The sequence below is a fragment of the Engystomops pustulosus genome, chromosome 10 (assembly GCF_040894005.1).
Source record: "Engystomops pustulosus chromosome 10, aEngPut4.maternal, whole genome shotgun sequence".
Classification (NCBI taxonomy): Eukaryota; Metazoa; Chordata; class Amphibia; order Anura; family Leptodactylidae; genus Engystomops; species Engystomops pustulosus.
In genome coordinates, this window is record NC_092420.1 from 10,985,930 (window position 1) to 11,008,184 (window position 22,255).

General features: G+C 47.6%; 2 protein-coding genes across 8 annotated transcripts in view; both read right to left on the reverse strand.

Annotated features, from left to right (window-relative positions):
- USP19 (ubiquitin specific peptidase 19) overlaps positions 1–583 on the reverse strand; it is a 35,973-nt gene extending 35,390 nt beyond the window's left edge. For 2 of the 3 annotated variants that reach the window (XM_072128046.1, XM_072128045.1), the window contains exon 1: positions 311–583. The gene's annotated coding sequence lies outside the window, so the exon portion shown is untranslated. The remainder of the gene's footprint in view (positions 1–310) is intronic. The other variant, XM_072128047.1, reaches the window with a different exon arrangement.
- Positions 584–3,285: 2,702 nt separating this feature from the next.
- LAMB2 (laminin subunit beta 2) overlaps positions 3,286–22,255 on the reverse strand; it is a 70,766-nt gene continuing 51,796 nt past the window's right edge. For 3 of the 5 annotated variants that reach the window (XM_072128831.1, XM_072128833.1, XM_072128832.1), the window contains exons 20-36: positions 21,960–22,191; positions 21,590–21,753; positions 21,381–21,410; positions 19,974–20,030; positions 14,781–15,005; positions 13,730–13,947; positions 11,024–11,120; positions 10,112–10,484; positions 9,173–9,357; positions 8,751–8,992; positions 8,360–8,563; positions 8,125–8,269; positions 7,109–7,316; positions 5,357–5,498; positions 5,080–5,256; positions 3,960–4,119; positions 3,286–3,832 (exon numbers count right to left, since the gene is read on the reverse strand). In XM_072128831.1, coding sequence (XP_071984932.1) covers positions 3,696–3,832; positions 3,960–4,119; positions 5,080–5,256; positions 5,357–5,498; positions 7,109–7,316; positions 8,125–8,269; positions 8,360–8,563; positions 8,751–8,992; positions 9,173–9,357; positions 10,112–10,484; positions 11,024–11,120; positions 13,730–13,947; positions 14,781–15,005; positions 19,974–20,030; positions 21,381–21,410; positions 21,590–21,753; positions 21,960–22,191 — 2,996 coding nt within the window. In that variant the 3' untranslated portion in view covers positions 3,286–3,695. The remainder of the gene's footprint in view (positions 3,833–3,959; positions 4,120–5,079; positions 5,257–5,356; positions 5,499–7,108; positions 7,317–8,124; positions 8,270–8,359; positions 8,564–8,750; positions 8,993–9,172; positions 9,358–10,111; positions 10,485–11,023; positions 11,121–13,729; positions 13,948–14,780; positions 15,006–19,973; positions 20,031–21,380; positions 21,411–21,589; positions 21,754–21,959; positions 22,192–22,255) is intronic. The other 2 variants (XM_072128834.1, XM_072128835.1) reach the window with 2 other exon arrangements.

The following is a 22,255-nucleotide window of genomic DNA, read 5'->3' on the forward strand; positions in this document are numbered from 1 at the left end:
CAGTATATAACGCCGTATACACCCGCACTACACACACAGTATATAACGCCGTATACACCCGCACTACACACACAGTATATAACACCGTATACACCCGCACTACACACACAGTATATAACGCCGTATACACCCGCACTACACACAGTATATAACGCCGTATACACCCTCAGTATACACAGTGTATAACACTGTATACACCCCCAGTACACACAGAATATAACGCTGTATACACTCGCACTACACACAGTATATACCTCGTGTATACAAACACTAGCGCCCCCTGTGGTCGCCCCCAGTCCCGCTGACTCACCCTCCGCCTCCTCCGGCAGATGACAGGCGCTCAGGCCGCAGGAGGCCTCTCCCAGTGACGCGGTCGGTCAGCGCCGCAGGCCCCGGCAGCCGCTCCCCGTGTTGGTCTCTCTGTGGCGCCGTAGGCCGTGTCCGGGCCTCGCTCGTTGCCGTGCAGCGCCCCCCTCCTGCTGGCAACCATCCGCAGCCCCCGCCGCCCGCACTTCCTGAAGCCGAGCGCAGTCCTGACACGTGACCGGGGCTCTCCTGGGGTCATGTGACGCGGGCAGAGGGCGGAGGCTTTGGGCGCCACGAGTCACGTGATCTTGGGGGTGACGTCATGCTACCGCTGCCGGGGGTGTCACGTGAACGCGCCTCTTGCTCCCTTCGGTGCGTTCCATATAGAACTAATGTAACTCATTCACCCGATAATATCACTTGTGCTGCAGATCTTTGCTTTGGTCAAGTCCTCTGCTTGCTGTCAGTGAAATGCGGATCACTCTATCAAAGCCTGTTCAGACTTGTCATGTTTTCTGCATCAGCTGAGGGTCTGGTACAATGGATGTGCAGCTGGAGTTTAGGGTCCCAAACCTGTTCTCCCACCAGTCATTGGTCCATGAGTAACTGAGGGGAAGAGGTGACTTTTAGGATATCTCTAGGGTCGTAGGTCATAGTGTAAATAATGTGGTGATTGCCATTCACCACAATCTGCTATAGTAATACGTAGGATGGAAGCGGAGGACGTGGCACGACGACCGCACATCTCCATCTGTAGGGGAGCACGGAGGCTGAGTGGTTAGCACTACAGCCTTGCAGCGCTAGGGTCCAGGGTTCTAATCCCACCCAGGTCAACATCTGCAAAGAGTTTGTATGTTCTCTCTGTGTTCACATGCATTTCCTCCAGGTCCTCCTGTTTCCTCCCACACTCCAAAACATACTGGTAGGTTGTTTAGATTGTGAGCCCCATGGGGACAGGGACCGATTTGACATGCATTGTGCAGTGCTGTGTAATCTGTAGGTGCTATAAAGGAATTATTATTATCTGTGACACCTGTGTCCTGTATGTAGCTCCATGAGCAACCAATGGAACTGGAGTCTGGTTGCTACAGGTAACATATGTGTGCATGGAGAAAGTGCTATGTGCAAGACATGACTATGTACCGTGCCTTTAACTGAGACCCCAAGGATTTGTGGGGTTAAGGTTATAAATTACAAAACACAACTGTCAATGCGATGTTAACATGTTGTTAACCACACCAGTTTCTTACTGCTGTAGGACTATATACGTTGTACAGTAGTAAGGGGAGTATGGAGAGGGCTCATGGGCTGAGCCCTCTCCATTCGTGGCGGGTGTCAGCTGTATTACACAGCTGACACCGTCGGTAACTGCCCCAGTGGGTGTTGCCACTGATCGCGGTAGTTAACCTGTTAGGTGCCGCTGTCAAAGCTGACATCGGGAGCTAACAGTGCTTTCAATGGGCACCATCATCTTGGATTGCTGATTGGTGCCCTTCGTTACGTCATTGGAGGGCGCCAATTGTCTGCCTTTAGGCTCTCATAGCTGTCATTCATCAACCTGTATTACAGTCTGTCAGAGACAGACTCTAATACAGAGGCAGTATATTCACAATATGCAGGCGGTCCCCTACTTAAGAACACCCGACTTACAGACGACCCCTAGTTACAAACGGACCACTGGATATTGGTAGTTACTGTACTTTAGCCCCAGGCTACAATAAACAGTTATCACAGGTGTCTGTAATGAAGCTTTAGTGTTAATCCTGGTTCTAATGACAACCCAAAATTTTTAGAGTCCAATTGTCACAGACACCAAAAAAAATTTTTCCGGAGCTACAGTTATAAAATATACAGTTCCGACTTGCATACAAATTCAACTTAAGAACAAACCTGCAGAACTTATCTTGTACTTAACCCTGTACTGTACTATAATACAATTTTATTGCAGTATATTGTATGAGTGATCAGATATTCTAGGGTTGAATCACCCTAGGAGGTCTGAAATAATAGTAAAAATAAAAAAAATCTAAAAATTCAAATATTTGAATTTCCTAGAACACATATAAAAATAAATAAGTAAAATCATAAACATGTTAAGTATCGCTGCGTCCCAAAATGTCTGATCTATCATAATATAAAAACGATTATTCCCGACCGCGAACCCCTTAACGGAAAATGGCGCCCAAATGCCTAAATCGCCACTGTTTTGCCATTTTGCAACATATAAACATTGAAATAAAAAGTGATCAAAAGGTCGTACATTCCCCAAACTGGTATCAATGAAAACATCAGCTTGACCCGTAAAAATGACACCATACACAGCCCCTTACACCATAGTATGAAAAAGTTATTGCTGTCAGTATATGGCAAAACTAAGATTTTTTTTTTTCCACAAAAGATTTTAATTTTTTTTAGTATGAAAACATAATAAAACCTAAATAAGTTTGATATCGCTGTGATCATAGCGACCCAACAAATAAAGGTGAGGTGTTATTTGGACCACACAGGAAAAGATGTAAAACAAAGGAATAAGGTGCACCTTTGTTCTTCTTCTTGGAATTTTTTGTTTTCCAGCTTCCCTGTACTATGAACAAAATAAAAAATAATGCCACTAGAAAATACAATTTGTCCCGCAGATAACAAGCCCTCCTATGTCTCTGGAAATGGAAAATTAATGGACAATTCCTTTAAGTAATGTGCTACGAGGAAGCCTGTTGACTACCACATTATGTGGTCTCATAATTGTGAATAAACCACACAGCACAACCCTCAAATGGCCATCACAAGCAGCAGGCTCCTTCCATCCTTTAGTGGCCATGTGAAGGTACTGCAGCTCTCGCTGAAGTGCAATAAGACTGCCTATCTACTATGCAGTGGGTGGAGCTGTCTGCTTCCCGGCCTATTGACCTCTCGTTGAAATATGGACAATCCCTTTAAATTTTAACATGTTTCATTCCTCATTGTAGACAAAGACGGCCAGAAGACACAATAGAATACGAATGCGGGGACACTCAGGTCAGTTTTATTATGAACATAAGTGTTGTGATAGGTGAAATATCTGTGACAACTTTATAGAGCACACTGGACGAGGACTTAAAGGGGTATCAAACCAGTTACAATATGAAAATATAAGCCACCGTGGAGTATCCTTGTCTTTGGATGGAGAGAGGCACATTCAGAAACAGCGCCATTCCTGTCCACAGGTTTTGTCTGGTACTGCACCTAAGCTCTATCATCATGGATAGGTCTGAGCTGCAATACCAGACAGTTGTTGGTGTTTTGTAAAGAAAGCAGCCTTGCTTCTTACACTGTGGACAACCCCTTTAAATAGAGTATATCCAAAGCCTATTTCTTTAATACCCATTTCATTATTATGGTGTGTGATTTGGTTATTGACAGGTGTTGTATATCTGAATCTGATGGTTTATGGCTTCCAGGATGGTCTTCATCTTGCCCTCCAGACCATCGAGCTGCTTTGCTTTTTCTTGCAGGACCACCTCGTTCTTCTCGTACGCCGTCTCTAACTCTGTAATGGAGATTGGTGACATTGATGAATTATTTGGAACGTTGTAGCTTTGTGATTTACCTCTATGGCGCCCTCTAGAGCTAGGGGTAAGTGTGAGCATACTGCCATCCTTGCTGTGTGACTTTACCTTGCAGCCTCTTCAGCTTGTCCTGTGCGTTCTCCAGCAGCCTCTTCGCTTCTTCCCGTAGCTGATCGGCTTTATCCTTCGCGTCTTTGATGCTTTTCGCTTTGTGTTCTACGAAGTTCTGAACGGTTTTATATCGATCTCCGAGCTGTCCGTCCAGCACCTAGAGGTAAGGAGGAAGGTTGTTAGTGTCTTCAATGAGTCAAAAACAGAAAAGTAAAGCAGAAATGTATTTAAATCAATGTTTCCCTTTTAATACAAGTGTCTCCATGATTACAGACTACAAACAAACCATGTGTAGTCTGATAACTGGCAATGTATTAGCAGTTTTAATCATACAGACTGCAGCCAGTGTTATGTATTATCCCTGGAGAGGTGTGTAACCATATATTTGTGTATGTTGTCAGCAGCAGCAGGACTGTGAAATATGGAATTATATAACAAGATTGTAGTTTCTCCAACTGCACATGTCTTCACACTGCTGTGCTCTGTGCTCTCTGCAGCCAGTGTTAGGTATAGTCCCTGGAGAGATGTGTGATACCTTAGTGTATATTGCTGTAACACTACTGTGCTCTGTGCTTTTGACATTGAAAAGCTTCAAAGCTCTTTCTCTTTGCTTTTAGTGTTTTGCATATTATGAAAAAAAAACACAAATTTGCTGAAGCTTTTCCCCAGAGTAGACAGTGAAGCAGTATGATGCAGAAAGCTCAGGGCACAGGAGGGTGAGGACACCACTCTTTCAATGCACAATCCTGGATTATAAACCCATATTTCACAGTCCTGCTGCTACTAACAACATGCACAAAGGTCTGATTACACAACTCTCCTGGGACAAAACCTAACACTGGCTGTAGTGAGCACAGCAGTGTTAGGACTGGACTTGAAGCTTCAATCCTGGAATATAGATCCATATTTCACAGTCCTGCTGCTGCTAACAACATACACAAATCTACGATTATTCATCTCTCCAGGAATAATACGTAACACTGGATGCAGTCTACATGGTCATACCTGCTGACGGGTTCCCTTTAATCAATGTTCTTTGCCTCATTTTCTATTGAATAAAACTCCTACCCACCCGTTAAGCTAAGGCCTGTCCTGAGAGCACCAGGTTCGGTCCTACCTTCTTTGCATCATTTGCTTTGTCCAGGGCTGCCATGGCTGACTCCTCTGCCCGCGTGGCTGCCAGGCTGTTCCCGGCTCGCTTCACTTTGAGCGCATCAATTTGTTTATCCAGGTGGCCGACTCGGTCCATGGCGTCATTGAGGCGACTCTCCGCATCAGAGGTTTCTGACTGGATCTACGATAAAAAAAAAACACAAGGGAATGGATGATGCGGTGAAGAAATGGGGCGTACAACAAATGTGGTACATGCAAATATGGGCATGCATGAGCCTCACCGCTGTTAGCTTAGTCTCTGTGGCTGATATGTCTTCATTGGCGCTTTGGATGGCGCCCTCCGCAGCAGTCTGAGCTCTTTTGGCATCTTCCAAAGCTTTCTTCACAGACTCCGCCGCGTTCTTTACATTATCAGCGCGGCTCCTGAAGAAAAAAAAAGATGGCTGCGTAGAAATTTTGGTTCTATATTTATAGATCTTCTATCTATCTCATATCTATCTATTTATCCATCCATCTTTCTTTCTATGTATCTCATATCTATCTATCTATCTATCTATCTATCTATCTATCTATCTATCTATCTCATATCTATCCATCTCATATCTATCTATCTCATATCTATCTCCTATATATCCATCTCATATCTATCTATCTCCTATCTATCTATCTCATATCTATCTATCTATCCATCTCATATCTATCTATCTCATATCTATCTCCTATATATCCATCTCATATCTATCTATCTCCTATCTATCTATCTCATATCTATCTATCTATCTATCTATCTATCTATCTATCTATCTATCTATCTATCTCATATCTATCTCATATCTATCCATCTCATATCTATGTATCTATCTCCTATCTATCTATCTATCTATCTATCTCATATCTATCTCATATCTATCTATCTATCTATCTATCTATCTATCCATCTCATATCTATCTATCTCATATCTATCTCCTATATATCCATCTCATATCTATCTATCTCCTATCTATCTATCTCATATCTATCTATCTATCTATCTATCTATCTATCTATCTCATATCTATCTATCTATCTCATATCTATCTCCCATCTATCTATCCATCTCATATCTATGTATCTATCTCCTATCTATCTATCTATCTATCTATCTCATATCTATCTCATATCTATCTATCTATCTATCTATCTATCTATCTATCTATCTATCCATCTCATATCTATCTATCTATGTATCTCATATCTATCTATCTATCTATCTATCTATCTATCTATCTATCTATCTATCCATCTCATATCTATCCATCTCCTATATATCTATCTCATATCTATCTATCTCATATTTATCTATCTATCTCATATCTATCTATCTATCTATCTCATATCTATCTATCTATCTATCTCATATCTATCTATCTATCTATCTATCTATCTATCTATCTATCTATCTATCTATCTATCTATCTCCCATCTATCTATCCATCTCATATCTATCTCCTATCTATCTATCTATCTCATATCTATCTATCTCATATCTATCTATCTATCTATCTCATATCTATCTATCTCAGTGATGGCGAACCTTTTAGCGACCAAGTGCCCAAACTGCCAACCCAAATCCCCTTCATTTATTTATCTATCTATCTATCTCCTATCTATCTATCTCATATCTATCTTTGTATCCATTTTCTGTACCTAATTACGGAAATGGCCACCTTGCCTGAGCAGCCGTATACAACATTTAGGGACATGCTTTTCAGCACCAACAAGGATTACAGGAACCTACATACTTGAGATGTTCACCAACTTTAATGGGAGAGTGTTGTGGGCATGCTCTGTGACCCGTGTAGAGGTCATTGTGCAGGTAGGGGGAGGAGGTGTGATGTGACGCCACCTATTGATTGGTGTAATCTGTAACTATAGTTTGGTGTTATTTAGTCCTACCAATTACTACTGTGAAATGATCTCTACAGAACAGGAAGCGTCAGAGCGCTGCGGTCAGTGCCGAATTGTTTCATGGAGTAAGAGACAAAAATCGTACTTTGCCCTCTTGGCCTCGTTCAGCAGCTGCTCGGCTCTGCGGACATCAGTGGCAGTGTGGTCCAAGATGGCGTCGACGTTGGAGAGGGCGCTCACTCGTTCTTTGATCTCCTCTGCCAGGCGCTGGATCTGTTGTGGGGTCGCAGGGATGGACAGCTCCAGGACACGGCTCGCCACCATCTCTATGCTATCCGGGTCAGCTCCCTCCTCTGCTCCATCAATAGAAGGGTGATAAATTATATCAGGGGTTACATGGAGACTTCTTTAAAAATTTGGCTTAAAATGGAAACCATCAGCAAGAAGGTCTTCTGTTTCTGAGCACATTTTTGTGGCTTTGTATGAAAAATTGACTTCTGCTTTCCAGCCTGGTGGGTCCCCACTGATTATTAAAGGGAACCTGTCACCAGGGACCTCATTTTCACTAAAGACAGTTTGCAGAAGCTTATTACACCTGAGTTGCACATATGCCTTTCTACCTTTTCTAAGCATTTGCATAAAAATATAATTGTGTGTCCTAACTTACCTTGCACCCTGACAACATCCGGGGGTAGTCACAGGAATTGGGCTTTGGTTTGCATGCATTTCAAAAAACAACATGTGACTTGTCTGTGTTACTCACTCCTCAGCTCTCAGCCCCCACCTTTGTGCTCCTGTACAGCTCCACCTCCTGCTCCTTCTCAGAGGTCACAGCCTGGTGAGATGAAATCAGTGGGGGAGGAAGGAGCTGTACAGGAGCACAAAGATGGAGGCAGCCTGCAGCTCAAAAAAGTCACATGTTGTTTTTTAAAATGCTTCCAAACCAAAGCCCAACCCCTGGAACTACATGGAGGATGCAAGAGTAAGTTATAACACACAATGATATTGTAATGCAAATGCTTAGAAAAGGCAGAGAGCCATTGTTGCACTGCAGGTGTCATGGGCTTTTACAATCTGTCTTTAGTGAAAATGAGGTCCCTGGTGACAGGTTCCCTTTAAGTGATTGGACCGCGCATTTAATGTAAGGATCTGCTGACTTACGGTTCAGGAAGTCTTTGATCTGCTGGATGAGCTGCTGCAGTTCTTTATTAGATTGCTCTACCCTTCCCTTGGTGGCACTGGCTCGCTCCAGGGTCGCCTGCGCCCTCTGTTTCGCTCTGTCCGCATTAGCTTTTGCCTCTGCCACCTGAGATGTGGATAACACGCACATTCGCCTTTAAGGGTTGTAGGAAAACTTGGTGAAATATGAAATTTTTTACTTTTGTGCGTTTTCTACCTTTTGGAATAGGACGTCCACCTCTCTCAGCGCCTTCTGTAGTTCATCCTCCGCATGCTTGGCCCGATCCAGCGCATTATCGGCAGTAGCAACAGCCCCGTTACAGCTCAGGCCGCCGCAGTGTCTTTTACCTTCATCATCCCGACAACCTGCACCCCCACAGGGGCTCTCTGCACAGGGAACATCACCGGGGGCACCACAAACCTGTCAAACAGCAAAAGGACACAATTAATTTCGATTGTCAGATGGAATTTTGCAGCATTTCTCTCTTTCTGGCTAAAAGAGGTGGTTCTTAATTAGGAACCTCCCCTTTTGTTAAAGGCATCTGACACCATAAATAATATATATTGGACCTAGAGGATGAAGTATCACTGTGTAGTCAATATCATACCTTCTCGTTGATGTTCTTCAGGTCCAACGTGTCCGATTTCGTCTTGAGGTCGTTTAGCGCCCAGCGGTTCGCCGCGTTCTTCCGGTTAAAGTCATCTCGTTTGTGAGCCATGAGCTGCTCCGTTTTGTCTCTGGTTTTGGCGGAATCGCTGACGGGGCTGGGGACTTTGATGACGGAGGCGTTTACCTGCTGCTCGGCCCCTCTGGACTGCGCGTAGGACTGGTGGATACTATCATAAGCTCCTGCAGTAAAATAAGACGAGTTGTGTCATCGAGTGGCGCCCCCTAGTGTGTATTTTACTGCAGCTTTTGGATCGTCAGTTTTTGACTATTATGTTCATGAACCAGAAGGATCAGGATGAGCAGTCCTGAGACTACCCAATGTACTTTATATCACCTATTATTAAAAATCCAATATGTTACCTAAAAAGTTAGAGTTTTTCAGGACATCCAGCTGGTGAGCGCGCTCCTTTGCCGTCACGTTTAGGCTCCGGATTTCTCGTTCCAGGTCTGATAGGTCGTGGTTGGCATCAAAGTTTTCGTCCTGTATGTTGGTCAGTTCTCCCTCTAGTTGTGTGAGGGTCTCAGTGGATTCATTAATTTTATTACTGAAAGGCAAATCGAAAATAAAACACATATATATATATATATATATATATATATGAGGCCTGTAAAAGGGTCGGACATTGGTTATCCAATGGATGCATGCTAATTTGCATATCCTTTTTCCCAGGGAGCATTGCAGGGTCTATAAGACACCCTGAACTTACTGGATTAGAGGGGCTCCTAACCTGGAGTAGGTAAAGCTTCCCCTCTTATTGACTCTCCTCCAAGGTCCCCGTGGACTTCCCAAATTTAAGGTATCCAATTATGTAGAAATAATGGTTCAACTAATTGACCCTCAATCGATAGGATAACTGAGTGAATGAACTATAATAATGAGGGTCTATTTTAAGGATAACCTAAATTTTTGGAAGGTTGCATCCTCCCTCCTAGTCTCTCTATCCTGAAGGTGCAATGTCTGAGGTCCTGTGCGTCCCCCGCCCAGGTCACTGTGTATGTCTCACTTACTTTTACATCACGTATGATGACATATCACATCTAACACTTACTTACCTTAGCGCACCACCCAGCACAGCGCCATAGACTTAATAGTGGCTATGCATGGTATTGCAGCTTAGTCTCATTTCCATTTAGTCAGACCCCTACCACTCCGATACTGACGACCTGATCTGTCTCTGAAGAAAAGTCCTGTACAGGTCCTTACCACCCAAGTGCTACTATTGACCGACTGGTCCCCTCATTCCAAAATCCTCTACTCATACTCATACATAAAGTCAAGTTACGCTCCATGGCACTCACCGTACGTCATCCATAATCTTCATCAGCTTGGTCACTGACTCCACCGTGGCGTTACGGGCTTTGACGATCTTACGAGCTCTAGAGAGTTTCTCCTCAATGTCCTTGAAGTTCTTCTTGTAGGACCCGGCTACTCCTGTCAGATGGATGTCCTTGGCTCGACGTACCAAGTCCCGGCTGTGAGTCGCCAAGTCCTGGACAATACGGTCCCAGTCCCCGAAGCATTGGTGACAGGGCTGGCAGTCGGGGAAGTTTCCAGCGAAGCCACGGGCGCACTGGTCGCAGCGCACGCCCGATACTCCCTGGCGGCAGGTGCAGTGGCCGGTGGCGCGGTTACATTGTGGTGACTGAATGCCGCGACGGTCACAGTCACAAGCTGTAAAATGATAACAGAGTGAAGATACAAGATACAGGGTCTGATAACTCCATTTGCAACTAAAGATATTTAATATTGAAAGGGTCTGACCAAGATTAGAAAATCATGGCTGCTATCTTCTAGGATCAGCGCCACATCTGCACACAGGTTGTGTCTGGTATTGCAGACCAACTCGATTGAAATTAATTAGCTTGAGTGGATAGGTTCCTGGACACCCCCTTTAAATGGTTATGACATCACATCCATTGGTCATATGGCCTGGCTACAGCTTAGGTGAATGGGGCAGAACTGCAATACCAGACACAGCCACTATGCAATGTAGGTCGCTATGCTTGGTGTAGAGTGAAAAGATTCCAATACTTATTTGCATGCTGTAATCTTTTCATACTAAGACCCAGGAATACCCCTTTTACTGAAAGGCCGCGGTCAGACGTTCCGCGAAATGTGTGGTCACAAGACGCTCCAACCACCATGACATGCAGTAGAGGTTTGCATGCAGTGCTGGGCCTAGAGGCTTACAATCTGGAGATGAATGTTACCTCTGCACTGAACGCTAGGGTTCCCCCAATAATTCTCCTGACATTCTGTACATCTGGAGCCGCCAAATCCTGGCCTGCACTGACACCTTCCAGTGAACTGAGGAGGAGAATCAACATCACAGCATTAATATATCCAAGCCATTACTTAAAGGGGTTGTCCAGTGGAAAGTATCATGTATTCTATGTGCAGAGTTGGCCACACACGCTCAGTCTTGCTTCTCTCTCTGCTCCGCCAAGTACATAGGGGGATCCCTAGTATAGGAAGCCAGCGTCTTCTGAAGTTGCAACCTCTTCTCTGCTTGTCAGAGGAGCCGCTGAGCAGGTGCTGATTAAGTGGTAAATTCCTGTAATTGCACCTGCTCAGATCTGTGACGAGCAAGGAAGGTGGTTGTTTAGATCTCTGTAGCTGCAGTCTCTTCTCTGTCAGAGATCTGAGTAACCACCTGTCTCTGTAGCTGCAGACTCTTCTCTGCTTGTCAGATGTCTGATAGATGCATTGTCTTCTCTGTATGTCAGAGATCTAAACAACCACCTTCCCTTGTAACTTATTCTCTGCTTGTCAGAGATCTGGGCGCCCCTCTGCCTCTGTAGATTCAGCGTCTTCTCTGCGTATTAGAGACTGGAGCTACAGAGACAGATAGTTACCCAGATGTCTGACAAATGGAGAAGAGACTGCACCTATAGAGGCGGATAGTCACCCAGATCTCTGACACACAGAAGAAACTGCACCTATAGAGGCGGATAGTCACCCAAATGTCTAACAAGTGGAGAAGAGACTGCACCTATAGAGGCGGACAGTTACCCAGATCTCTGACAAGCAGAGAAGAGACTGCACCTATAGAGACGGATAGTTACCCAGATCTCTGACAAATGGAGAAGAGACTGCCCCTATAGAGGCGGATAGTTACTCAGATCTCTGACAAGCGGAGAAGAGACTGCACCTATAGAGGCGGACAGTTACCCAGATCTCTGACAAGTGGAGAAGAGACTGCACCTATAGAGACGGACAGTTACCCAGATCTCTGACACACAGAAGAAACTGCACCTATAGAGGCGGATAGTCACCCAAATGTCTAACAAGTGGAGAAGAGACTGCACCTATAGAGGCGGACAGTTACCCAGATCTCTGACAAGCGGAGAAGAGACTGCCCCTATAGAGGCGGATAGTTACTCAGATCTCTGACAAGCGGAGAAGAGACTGCACCTATAGAGGCGGACAGTTACCCAGATCTCTGACAAGTGGAGAAGAGACTGCACCTATAGATACGGACAGTTACCCAGATCTCTGACTAGCGGAGAAGAGACTGCACCTATAGATACAGACAGTTACCCAGATCTCTGACTAGCGGAGAAGAGACTGCACTTATAGATACGGACAGTTACCTAGATCTCTGACAAGCAGAGAAGAGACTGCACCTATAGAGACGGACAGTTACCCAGATCTCTGACAAGCGGAGAAGAGACTGCACCTTTAGAGACGGACAGTTACCCAGATCTCTGACAAGCGGAGAAGAGACTGCACCTATAGATACGGACAGTTACCTAGATCTCTGACAAGCAGAGAAGAGACTGCACCTATAGAGACGGACAGTTACCCAGATCTCTGACAAGCGGAGAAGAGACTGCACCTTTAGAGACGGACAGTTACCCAGATCTCTGACAAGCGGAGAAGAGACTGCACCTTTAGAGACGGACAGTTACCCAGATCTCTGACAAGTGGAGAAGAGACTGCACCTATAGATACGGACAGTTACCCAGATCTCTGACAAGTGGAGAAGAGACTGCACCTATAGATACGGACAGTTACCCAGATCTCTGACAAGCGGAGAAGAGACTGCACCTATAGATACGGACAGTTACCCAGATCTCTGACAAGTGGAGAAGAGACTGCACCTATAGAGACGGACAGTTACCCAGATCTCTGACTAGCGGAGAAGAGACTGCACCTTTAGAGACGGACAGTTACCCAGATCTCTGACAAGCGGAGAAGAGACTGCACCTATAGATACGGACAGTTACCTAGATCTCTGACAAGCAGAGAAGAGACTGCACCTATAGAGACGGACAGTTACCCAGATCTCTGACAAGCGGAGAAGAGACTGCACCTTTAGAGACGGACAGTTACCCAGATCTCTGACAAGCGGAGAAGAGACTGCACCTTTAGAGACGGACAGTTACCCAGATCTCTGACAAGTGGAGAAGAGACTGCACCTATAGATACGGACAGTTACCCAGATCTCTGACAAGTGGAGAAGAGACTGCACCTATAGAAGTGGTCAGTCACCCAGATGTCTGACAAACAGAGAAGAGACAGTGGCTACAGAGACATGTGGTTACCCAGATCTCTGACAAGCAGAGAAGAGACTGCACCTATAGAGGCGGATAGTCACCCAAATGTCTGACAAGCGGAGAAGAGACTGCACCTATAGAGACGGATAGTTACTCAGATCTCTGACTAGCGGAGAAGAGACTGCACCTATAGAGGCGGACAGTTACCCAGATGTCTGACAAATGGAGAAGAGACTGCACCTATAGAGACAGATAGTTACTCAGATCTCTGACTAGCGGAAAAGATACTACAGCAACAGAGACTTCAATATAGACGTGAACCCTCTGTGTATGCGAAGGAGAGAGAGAAGCCAGAATGAGCATGTGGGTCTCTGCATTCAGATGGATTTGGCACAGGTACACCGCTGTTTGACTCACCTCATTACAACTCAAGCTGAAGGAGTGGTGGGGGTCACAGTTGCAGGGGACGCAGCCCTTCCCACTTGCCAAGTTCCAAAAGTTGGGGCTGCAACGGTCACAGCTTTGACCCTTGACGTTAGGAAGACACTGGCACTGCCCACTTGTTCTGTCGCACATGCACTCATCCCTGGAGGTGCACTGGCTGCGGACCGTCCCCAGGTTATTACATACGCACTCTGCAACAGGTAACGGAAAGAACAGTTTGGGTTTTAAAATACATCATAATTTATGTCAGCAGATTATGTAACTCATACAAAGCCTATTCAAATCCTCCACTATTGTTTTCCAGTGCAATTCTCTCTGTCTATAGCCACCACTAGGGGGAGCTCAGGAGCTGATTGCAGACTGATAATAGCTTGGACTCAATGATAACTCTATATACATTAAAGAAATGAACAGTCAGCTGTGGTGCAAGAAAAAACGCAGACAGTGTTAGGTATTGTCTCTGGTGAGATGTGTAATCAGACCGTTGTGTGTTTTGTCAGTAGCAGCAGGACTGTGAAATAGGATTGTAGCTTTTCCAAGTGCGCAGGGGGCGGGTCCTCACACTGCTGTGCTTTCCAGAACTTCTCTCTGCAGTGAGTGACTGCTGTAGTTTAATCACAGGTGCAGAGCAGTACTCTAATGCAGAGAGCACAGCTTTGTGACAACACCCGTATATTACTTGGAGAATTTTAATCTAAATATTAATGCATATGTCACAGCCCTGCTTCTACTAACAACATACACAAAGGTATGATTACACATCTCTCCAGGGACAATACCTCATACTGGATACAGTCTCCATAGTCATAACTGCTGACAGTTTTCCTTATACTCCTGAGCTCCCTCTGGTGGTGGCTGCCTGCAGAACCCAATTGTGTTGTTATATCCATGCCGGGGATTTGAAACTTTGTTTTAGAAAAATGAACTGCATTTAGATTAACCAGACAAATTATCAGATTTTTCCTGCGATTACTTTTTTTTAACACTTTCAGTAATTATATTCCATAGATACTTAGTTACTCACTTCTACAGTTGCGATTCGAGGCGTCACCATAATATCCGCTCCGGCACTGCTCGCAGAACCTCCCCTCTGTGTTATACTTGCACTTGAGGCACAGTCCGGTGCGGCGGTCACAGGACCCGATGTCGGTCATATCGATGTTGTTGTTGCACTGGCAGGGGAGGCAGCGTCCCCCAAACTGGAAGGGATTCCCGTAGAAACCAGGAGAGCACTCATCACATCGAGACCCTGGAGAAGAGCTTCTTTTACTGACAGGACACGGCAAGGGTTAAATTTATACAAAAACACTGAAATATCCCAGATATCGCAATATGGCACCATCTATTGCTTTTGCAGGTGCCCATTTCTAACGCGACGTTCTGCCTCCATAAACCCGACTAAGAATTATAGACCGGAAGATTTGTTTTTTTTTACTTCTATCCCAAAAAAATATGTATACATTGAAGATAGCGTGTCTGTAAGACAACATTTCTATGGTGGCAGCTCAGCTCAGCTATGATAGGTGTCAGGAGATGGCAGATTCTTGTGTATGGGGGTGTAGTCACTGAGGGGTCAGAGCGCCCATGCTGACCCCTGACCACTGCTGGCTATGATAGAAAGGTGTCAGGACACACAGGACATGGCAGCTCGCTGTGTATGGGGGTTGTAGTTACAGAGGGGTCAGAGCGCCCATGCTGACCCCTGACCACTGCTGGCTATGATAGAAAGGTGTCAGGACACACAGGACATGGCAGCTCACTGTGTATGGGGGGGTGTAGTCACAGAGAGGTCAGAGTGCCCCTGCTGACCCCTGACCACTGCTGGCTATGATAGAGATGTGTCAGGACACACAGGACATGGCAGCTCGCTGTGTATGGGGCATGTAGTCACAGAGGGGTCAGAGCGCCCATGCTGACCCCTGACCACTGCTGGCTATGATAGAGAGGTGTCAGGACACACAGGACATGGCAGCTCGCTGTGTATGGGGGGTGTAGTCACAGAGGGGTCAGAGCGCCCATGCTGACCCCTGACCACTGCTGGCTATGATAGAAAGGTGTCAGGACACACAGAACATGGTAGCTCGCTGTGTATGGGGGGTGTAGTCACAGAGGGGTCAGAGCACCCATGCTGACCCCTGACCACTGCTGGCTATGATAGAAAGGTGTCAGGACACACAGGACATGGCAGCTCGCTGTGTATAGGGGGTGTAGTCACAGAGGGGTCAGAGCGCCCATGCTGACCCCTGACCACTGCTGGCTATGATAGAAAGGTGTCAGGACACACAGGACATGGCAGCTCGCTGTGTATGGGGGGTGTAGTCACAGAGGGGTCAGAGCGCCCATGCTGACCCCTGACCACTGCTGGCTATGATAGAAAGGTGTCAGGACACACAGGACATGGCAGCTCGCTGTGTATGGGGGGTGTAGTCACAGAGGGGTCAGAGCACCTATGCTGACCCCTGACCACTGCTGGCTATGATAGAAAGGTGTCAGGACACACAGGACATGGCAGCTCGCTGTGTATGGGGGGTGTAGTCACAGAGGGGTCAGAGCGCCCATGCTGACCCCTGACCACTGCTGGCTATGATAGAAAGGTGTCAGGACACACAGGACATGGCAGCTCGCTGTGTATGGGGGGTGTAGTCACAGAGGGGTCAGAGCGCCCATGCTGACCCCTGACCACTGCTGGCTATGATAGAAAGGTGTCAGGACACACAGGACATGGCAGCTCGCTGTGTATGGGTGGTGTAGTCACAGAGAGGTCAGAGCGCCCATGCTGACCCCTGACCACTGCTGGCTATGATAGAAAGATGTCAGGACACACAGGACATGGCAGCTCGCTGTGTATGGGTGGTGTAGTCACAGAGAGATCAGAGCGCCCATGCTGACCCCTGACCACTGCTGGCTATGATAGAAAGGTGTCAGGACACACAGGACATGGCAGCTCGCTGTGTATGGGGGAGTAGTCACAGAGGGGTCAGAGCGCCCATGCTGACCCCTGACCACTGCTGGCTATGATAGAAAGGTGTCAGGACACACAGGACATGGCAGATCGCTGTGTATGGGGGGTGTAGTCACAAAGGGGTCAGAGCGCCCATGCTGACCCCTGACCACTGCTGGCTATGATAGAAAGGTATCAGGACACACAGGACATGGCAGCTCGCTGTGTATGGGGGGTGTAGTCATAGAGGGGTCAGAGCGCCCATGCTGACCCCTGACCACTGCTGGCTATGATAGAAAGGTGTCAGGACACACAGGACATGGCAGCTCGCTGTGTATGGGGGGTGTAGTCACAGAGGGGTCAGAGCACCCATGCTGACCCCTGACCACTGCTGGCTATGATAGAAAGGTGTCAGGACATGGCAGCTCGCTGTGTATGGGGGGTATAGTCACAGATCGGTCAGAGCGCCCATGCTGACCCCTGACCACTGCTGGCTATGATAGAAAGGTGTCAGGACACACAGGACATGGCAGCTCCCTGTGTATGGGGGGTGTAGTCACAGAGTGGTCAGAGCGCCCATGCTGACCCCTGACCACTGCTGGCTATGATAGAAAGGTGTCAGGACACACAGGACATGGCAGCTCCCTGTGTATGGGGGGTGTAGTCACAGAGGGGTCAGAGCGCCCATGCTGACCCCTGACCACTGCTGGCTATGATAGAAAGGTGTCAGGACACACAGGACATGGCAGCTCGCTGTGTATGGGGGTGTAGTTACAAAGGGGTCAGAGCACCCATGCTGACCCCTGACCACTGCTGGCTATGATAGAAAGGTGTCAGGACACACAGAACATGGCAGCTCGCTGTGTATGGGGGGTGTAGTCACAGAGGGGTCAGAGCACCCATGCTGACCCCTGACCACTGCTGGCTATGATAGAAAGGTGTCAGGACACACAGGACATGGCAGCTCGCTGTGTATGGGGGAGGGGTGTAGTCACAGAGGGGTCAGAGCGCCCATGCTGACCCCTGACCACTGCTGGCTATGATAGAAAGGTGTCAGGACACACAGGACATGGTGGTCGCTGTGTATGGGGTGTGTAGTCACAGAGCGGTCAGAGTGCCCCTGCTGACCCCTGACCACTGCTGGCTATGATAGAAAGGTGTCAGGACACACAGGACATGGCAGCTCGCTGTGTATGGGGGGTGTAGTCACAGAGCGGTCAGAGTGCCCATGCTGACCCCTGACCACTGCTGGCTATGATAGAAAGGTGTCAGGACACACAGGACATGGCAGCTCGCTGTGTATGGGGGGTGTAGTCACAGAGCGGTCAGAGTGCCCCTGCTGACCCCTGACCACTGCTGGCTATGATAGAAAGGTGTCAGGACACACAGGACATGGCAGCTCGCTGTGTATGGGGGGTGTAGTCACAGAGCGGTCAGAGTGCCCATGCTGACCCCGGACCACTGCTGGCTATGATAGAAAGGTGTCAGGACACACAGGACATGGCAGCTCGCTGTGTATGGGGGGTGTAGTCACAGAGGGGTCAGAGCACCCATGCTGACCCCTGACCACTGCTGGCTATGATAGAAAGGTGTCAGGACACACAGGACATGGCAGCTCGCTGTGTATGGGGGGTGTAGTCAGAGGGGTCAGAGCACCCATGCTGACCCCTGACCACTGCTGGCTATGATAGAAAGGTGTCAGGACACACAGGACATGGCAGCTCGCTGTGTATGGAGGGTGTAGTCACAGAGGGGTCAGAGCACCCATGCTGACCCCTGACCACTGCTGGCTATGATAGAAAGGTGTCAGGACACACAGGACATGGCAGCTCGCTGTGTATGGGGGGATGTAGTCACAGAAGGGTCAGAGCGCCCATGCTGACCCCTGACCACTGCTGGCTATGATAGAAAGGTGTCAGGACACACAGGACATGGCAGCTCGCTGTGTATGGGGGGATGTAGTCACAGAAGGGTCAGAGCGCCCATGCTGACCCCTGACCACTGCTGGCTATGATAGAAAGGTGTCAGGACACACAGGACATGGCAGCTCGCTGTGTATGGGGGGTGTAGTCACAGAGCGGTCAGAGTGCCCATGCTGACCCCTGACCACTGCTGGCTATGATAGAAAGGTGTCAGGACACACAGGGCATGGCAGCTCGCTGTGTATGGGGGGTATAGTCACAGAGGGGTCAGAGCGCCCATGCTGACCCCTGACCACTGCTGGCTATGATAGAAAGGTGTCAGGACACACAGGACATGGCAGCTCGCTGTGTATGGGGGGTGTAGTCACTGAGCCGTCAGAGCGCCCAAGCTGACCCCTGACCACTGCTGGCTATGATAGAAAGGTGTCAGGACACACAGGACATGGCAGCTCGTTGTGTATGGGGGGTGTAGTCACAGAGGGGTCAGAGCGCCCATGCTGACCCCTGACCACTGCTGGCTATGATAGAAAGGTGTCAGGACACACAGGACATGGCAGCTCGCTGTGTATGGGGGGTGTAGTCACAGAGGGGTCAGAGCCCCCATGCTGACCCCTGACCACTGCTGGCTATGATAGAAAGGTGTCAGGACACACAGGACATGGCAGCTCGCTGTGTATGGGGGGTGTAGGCACAGATCGCTCAGAGCGCCCATGCTGACCCTTGACCACTGCTGGCTATGATAGAAAGGTGTCAGGATACACAGGACATGGCAGCTCGCTGTGTGTGGGGGGTGTAGTCACAGAGGGGTTAGAGCGCCCATGCTGACCCCTGACCACTGCTGGCTATGATAGAAAGATGTCAGGACACACAGGACATGGTGGTCACTGTGTATGGGGGGTGTAGTCACAGATCGCTCAGAGCGCCCATGCTGACCACTGCTGGCTATGATAGAAAGGTGTCAGGACACAGGACATGGCAGCTCGCTGTGTATGGGGGATGTAGTCACAGAGGGTTTAGAGCGCCCATGCTGACCCCTGACCACTGCTGGCTATGATAGAAAGGTGTCAGGACACACAGGACATGGCAGCTCGCTGTGTATGGGGGGTGTAGTCACAGAGGGGTCAGAGCGCCCATGCTGACCCCTGACCACTGCTGGCTATGATAGAAAGGTGTCAGGACACAGGACATGGCAGCTCGCTGTGTATGGGGGGGGGTGTAGTCACAGAGAGGTCAGAGCGCCCATGCTGACCACTGCTGGCTATTAATGTTTCCCCCAGCTGATGATGCCATACAGAGCACAGTATACAAATCTTGAGAGCAATGATTTTAGTCCTCGGTCCCTGCCCTTATGTACCTCTTATGGTCCATGGGACCTGTCTGCATATGGGCCTTATCAGGCAGCGTTTGGATCCTAGGGATAAGATAATTTCCGTATTGTTTAGGTAGCAGAGGTCTTAGGATCCAGCTGGAGAATTACGCTGGGTGAAATACGTGTAAATCACAGCCAAAGGTGATCTGTGCCAGTAGTGCATATCGTTCAGCCAAATGTGATGTAACAATATATTTGGGGACGATTGTTATATCGGACAGTTAGATTCCTATTGTCGCTGGGCTCAGGATCCCTTTAAGGAAGTTGTGCCACAGGTGACTCATTCTTTTCTCCAGAACACATGCACACTCAGCCGTGCTGGGTGTTCAGGTGTATAGAGAGGGTTGTAAGGAATAGCTGAGTGCAGTCATCCGTAGTATTTTAGGACACTTTCCACATCTTGAGGCAAAACTGCAGTGACTGAGTAAGTGCGAGGTGTGACTGAAGCCTTAGTACAGCAGTTACTTCATAATGATCACAATTAGGAGTGACTGACAAGTCCAGATGAAGAAGCAGAATGTGTTATATCAAGCCGGTGCTTCACAGGGTTAAAATCCCCTTTATAGCAATTTTGTCTTTGGACCTCGTAGTAGGTAGGCATCGTAGATTGTATGGGCTAGTAAAGGGAATCAGTTCTGACCCTGCAGAATTATTGTCCCTGGTGAGAAGTGTAATTATACCTTTAGTGTGTTGTTAGTAGCAGCAGGACTGTGAAATATGGATTTATATTCCATGATTGTAGTTTCAGCATTAGGTGTGTCCTCACACTGCTGTGCTCTAAGTACTCTGCATTAAACTACTCTACAGGGGCTGTGTACTCACACTGTTGTAGTCTGAGTTCTCTGCATTGAGCCAATCCTCTGTAAGTAAAACTTGTAGCAGGTTTTTAGTTAAATACTACGGTAGTTACTCAGTGAGGCGTGGCTTTAAGAGCGCAGCAGTGTGAGGATCCGCCAACAGTACACACGGAGAAGGTATAATACAGGAAAATAAATCTATATTTCAAAGTCCTGCTGCTACTTAACACAGAGTTATGATAACCCATCTCTCCAGGGACAGTACCTAACACTGGTTGCAGAGAGTACAGAGCACAGCAGTGTAAGGATATGCCTGGAATTAAAATCTATATTTAATCTGTATATCACAGTCCTGCTGCTACTAACATCATACACAAAGGTGATGACACATCTTTCCAGGGACAATACTTAACACTGGTCGCAGTCTGCATGGTCACACCTGCTGACGGGTTTCCTTTAGCTGACTATAATGTTAAATCTGAACTGATGCTGGTGCCTGATCCATGAGGTGGTGCTTGTAGCGGAGACCACCAGCAGGAGTGAAGGGAAGCCATGCATAGGGGTGGGTGACAAGGCAGGGAAGCCATCTACTCACGCCCGGCCCCTCCTGACCTCTTTACCAGTCCTGAGAAAAAAAATGATAAAAAAAATACTGCACCAGACATTCACAGATGATGCATCCCATAGAACACACAAGGGGGGTATTAGTTTACCGGAACTGATATCAAATTAGTGCACCTCACCTATAGCCAGTCCCGAGACCCCCGGGGGCCAGTCACACCTGCCCTGGATGGGGACACTCACCTGTGTAGCCTTGGTTACAGTTACAGATGACCTGCCGTGATCGAGGGTCCTGATGACAGGACACCGCAAAGTGCCTCCCGCTATTGGGACCTTCAGGACAAGGACAGGGGCGACAGTGGTCACCCGACCCTAGCACAGGATTACCGAAGAATCCAGCTAAACACCTAAAAAAGATAAATTAGCTCCTTTAAGGGATTGTCCAGGATTAGAAAAACATAGCTGTCTTCTTATAACAGCGCCACACTTGTCCTTAGGTTGAGTGTGGTATTGCAATGCCATCACATTCATTTCAATTTGGTGGAGACGCAATACCAGACACAACCTGTAGATAGGTGTGGCGCCAAAGTATTTTTACAAGGGGTATGGTCACCTCTCGCATCGGTCCCCTGCAGTGCTGTCCCGGCAGTTCAGACAGGCCCCCGTCTTCTGGTCACACTCCTCAGAATGGCCATTGCACAGGCATTTCCTGCAGTTCGGGAAGCCCCAGTGCCCTGGTTGGCATCGGTCACACTTGGACCCATAGGCGCCGGTCCGACAAGGGCACTGCCCGTTATACTGATCACAGAAGTTGTGGCTGGCGCCCTCCAGATTGCAGTCACAGCCTGCGGGATACCATAAAGACGTTATATAACACACAAAACACGTACGCTGGCGCTGATTAAACTA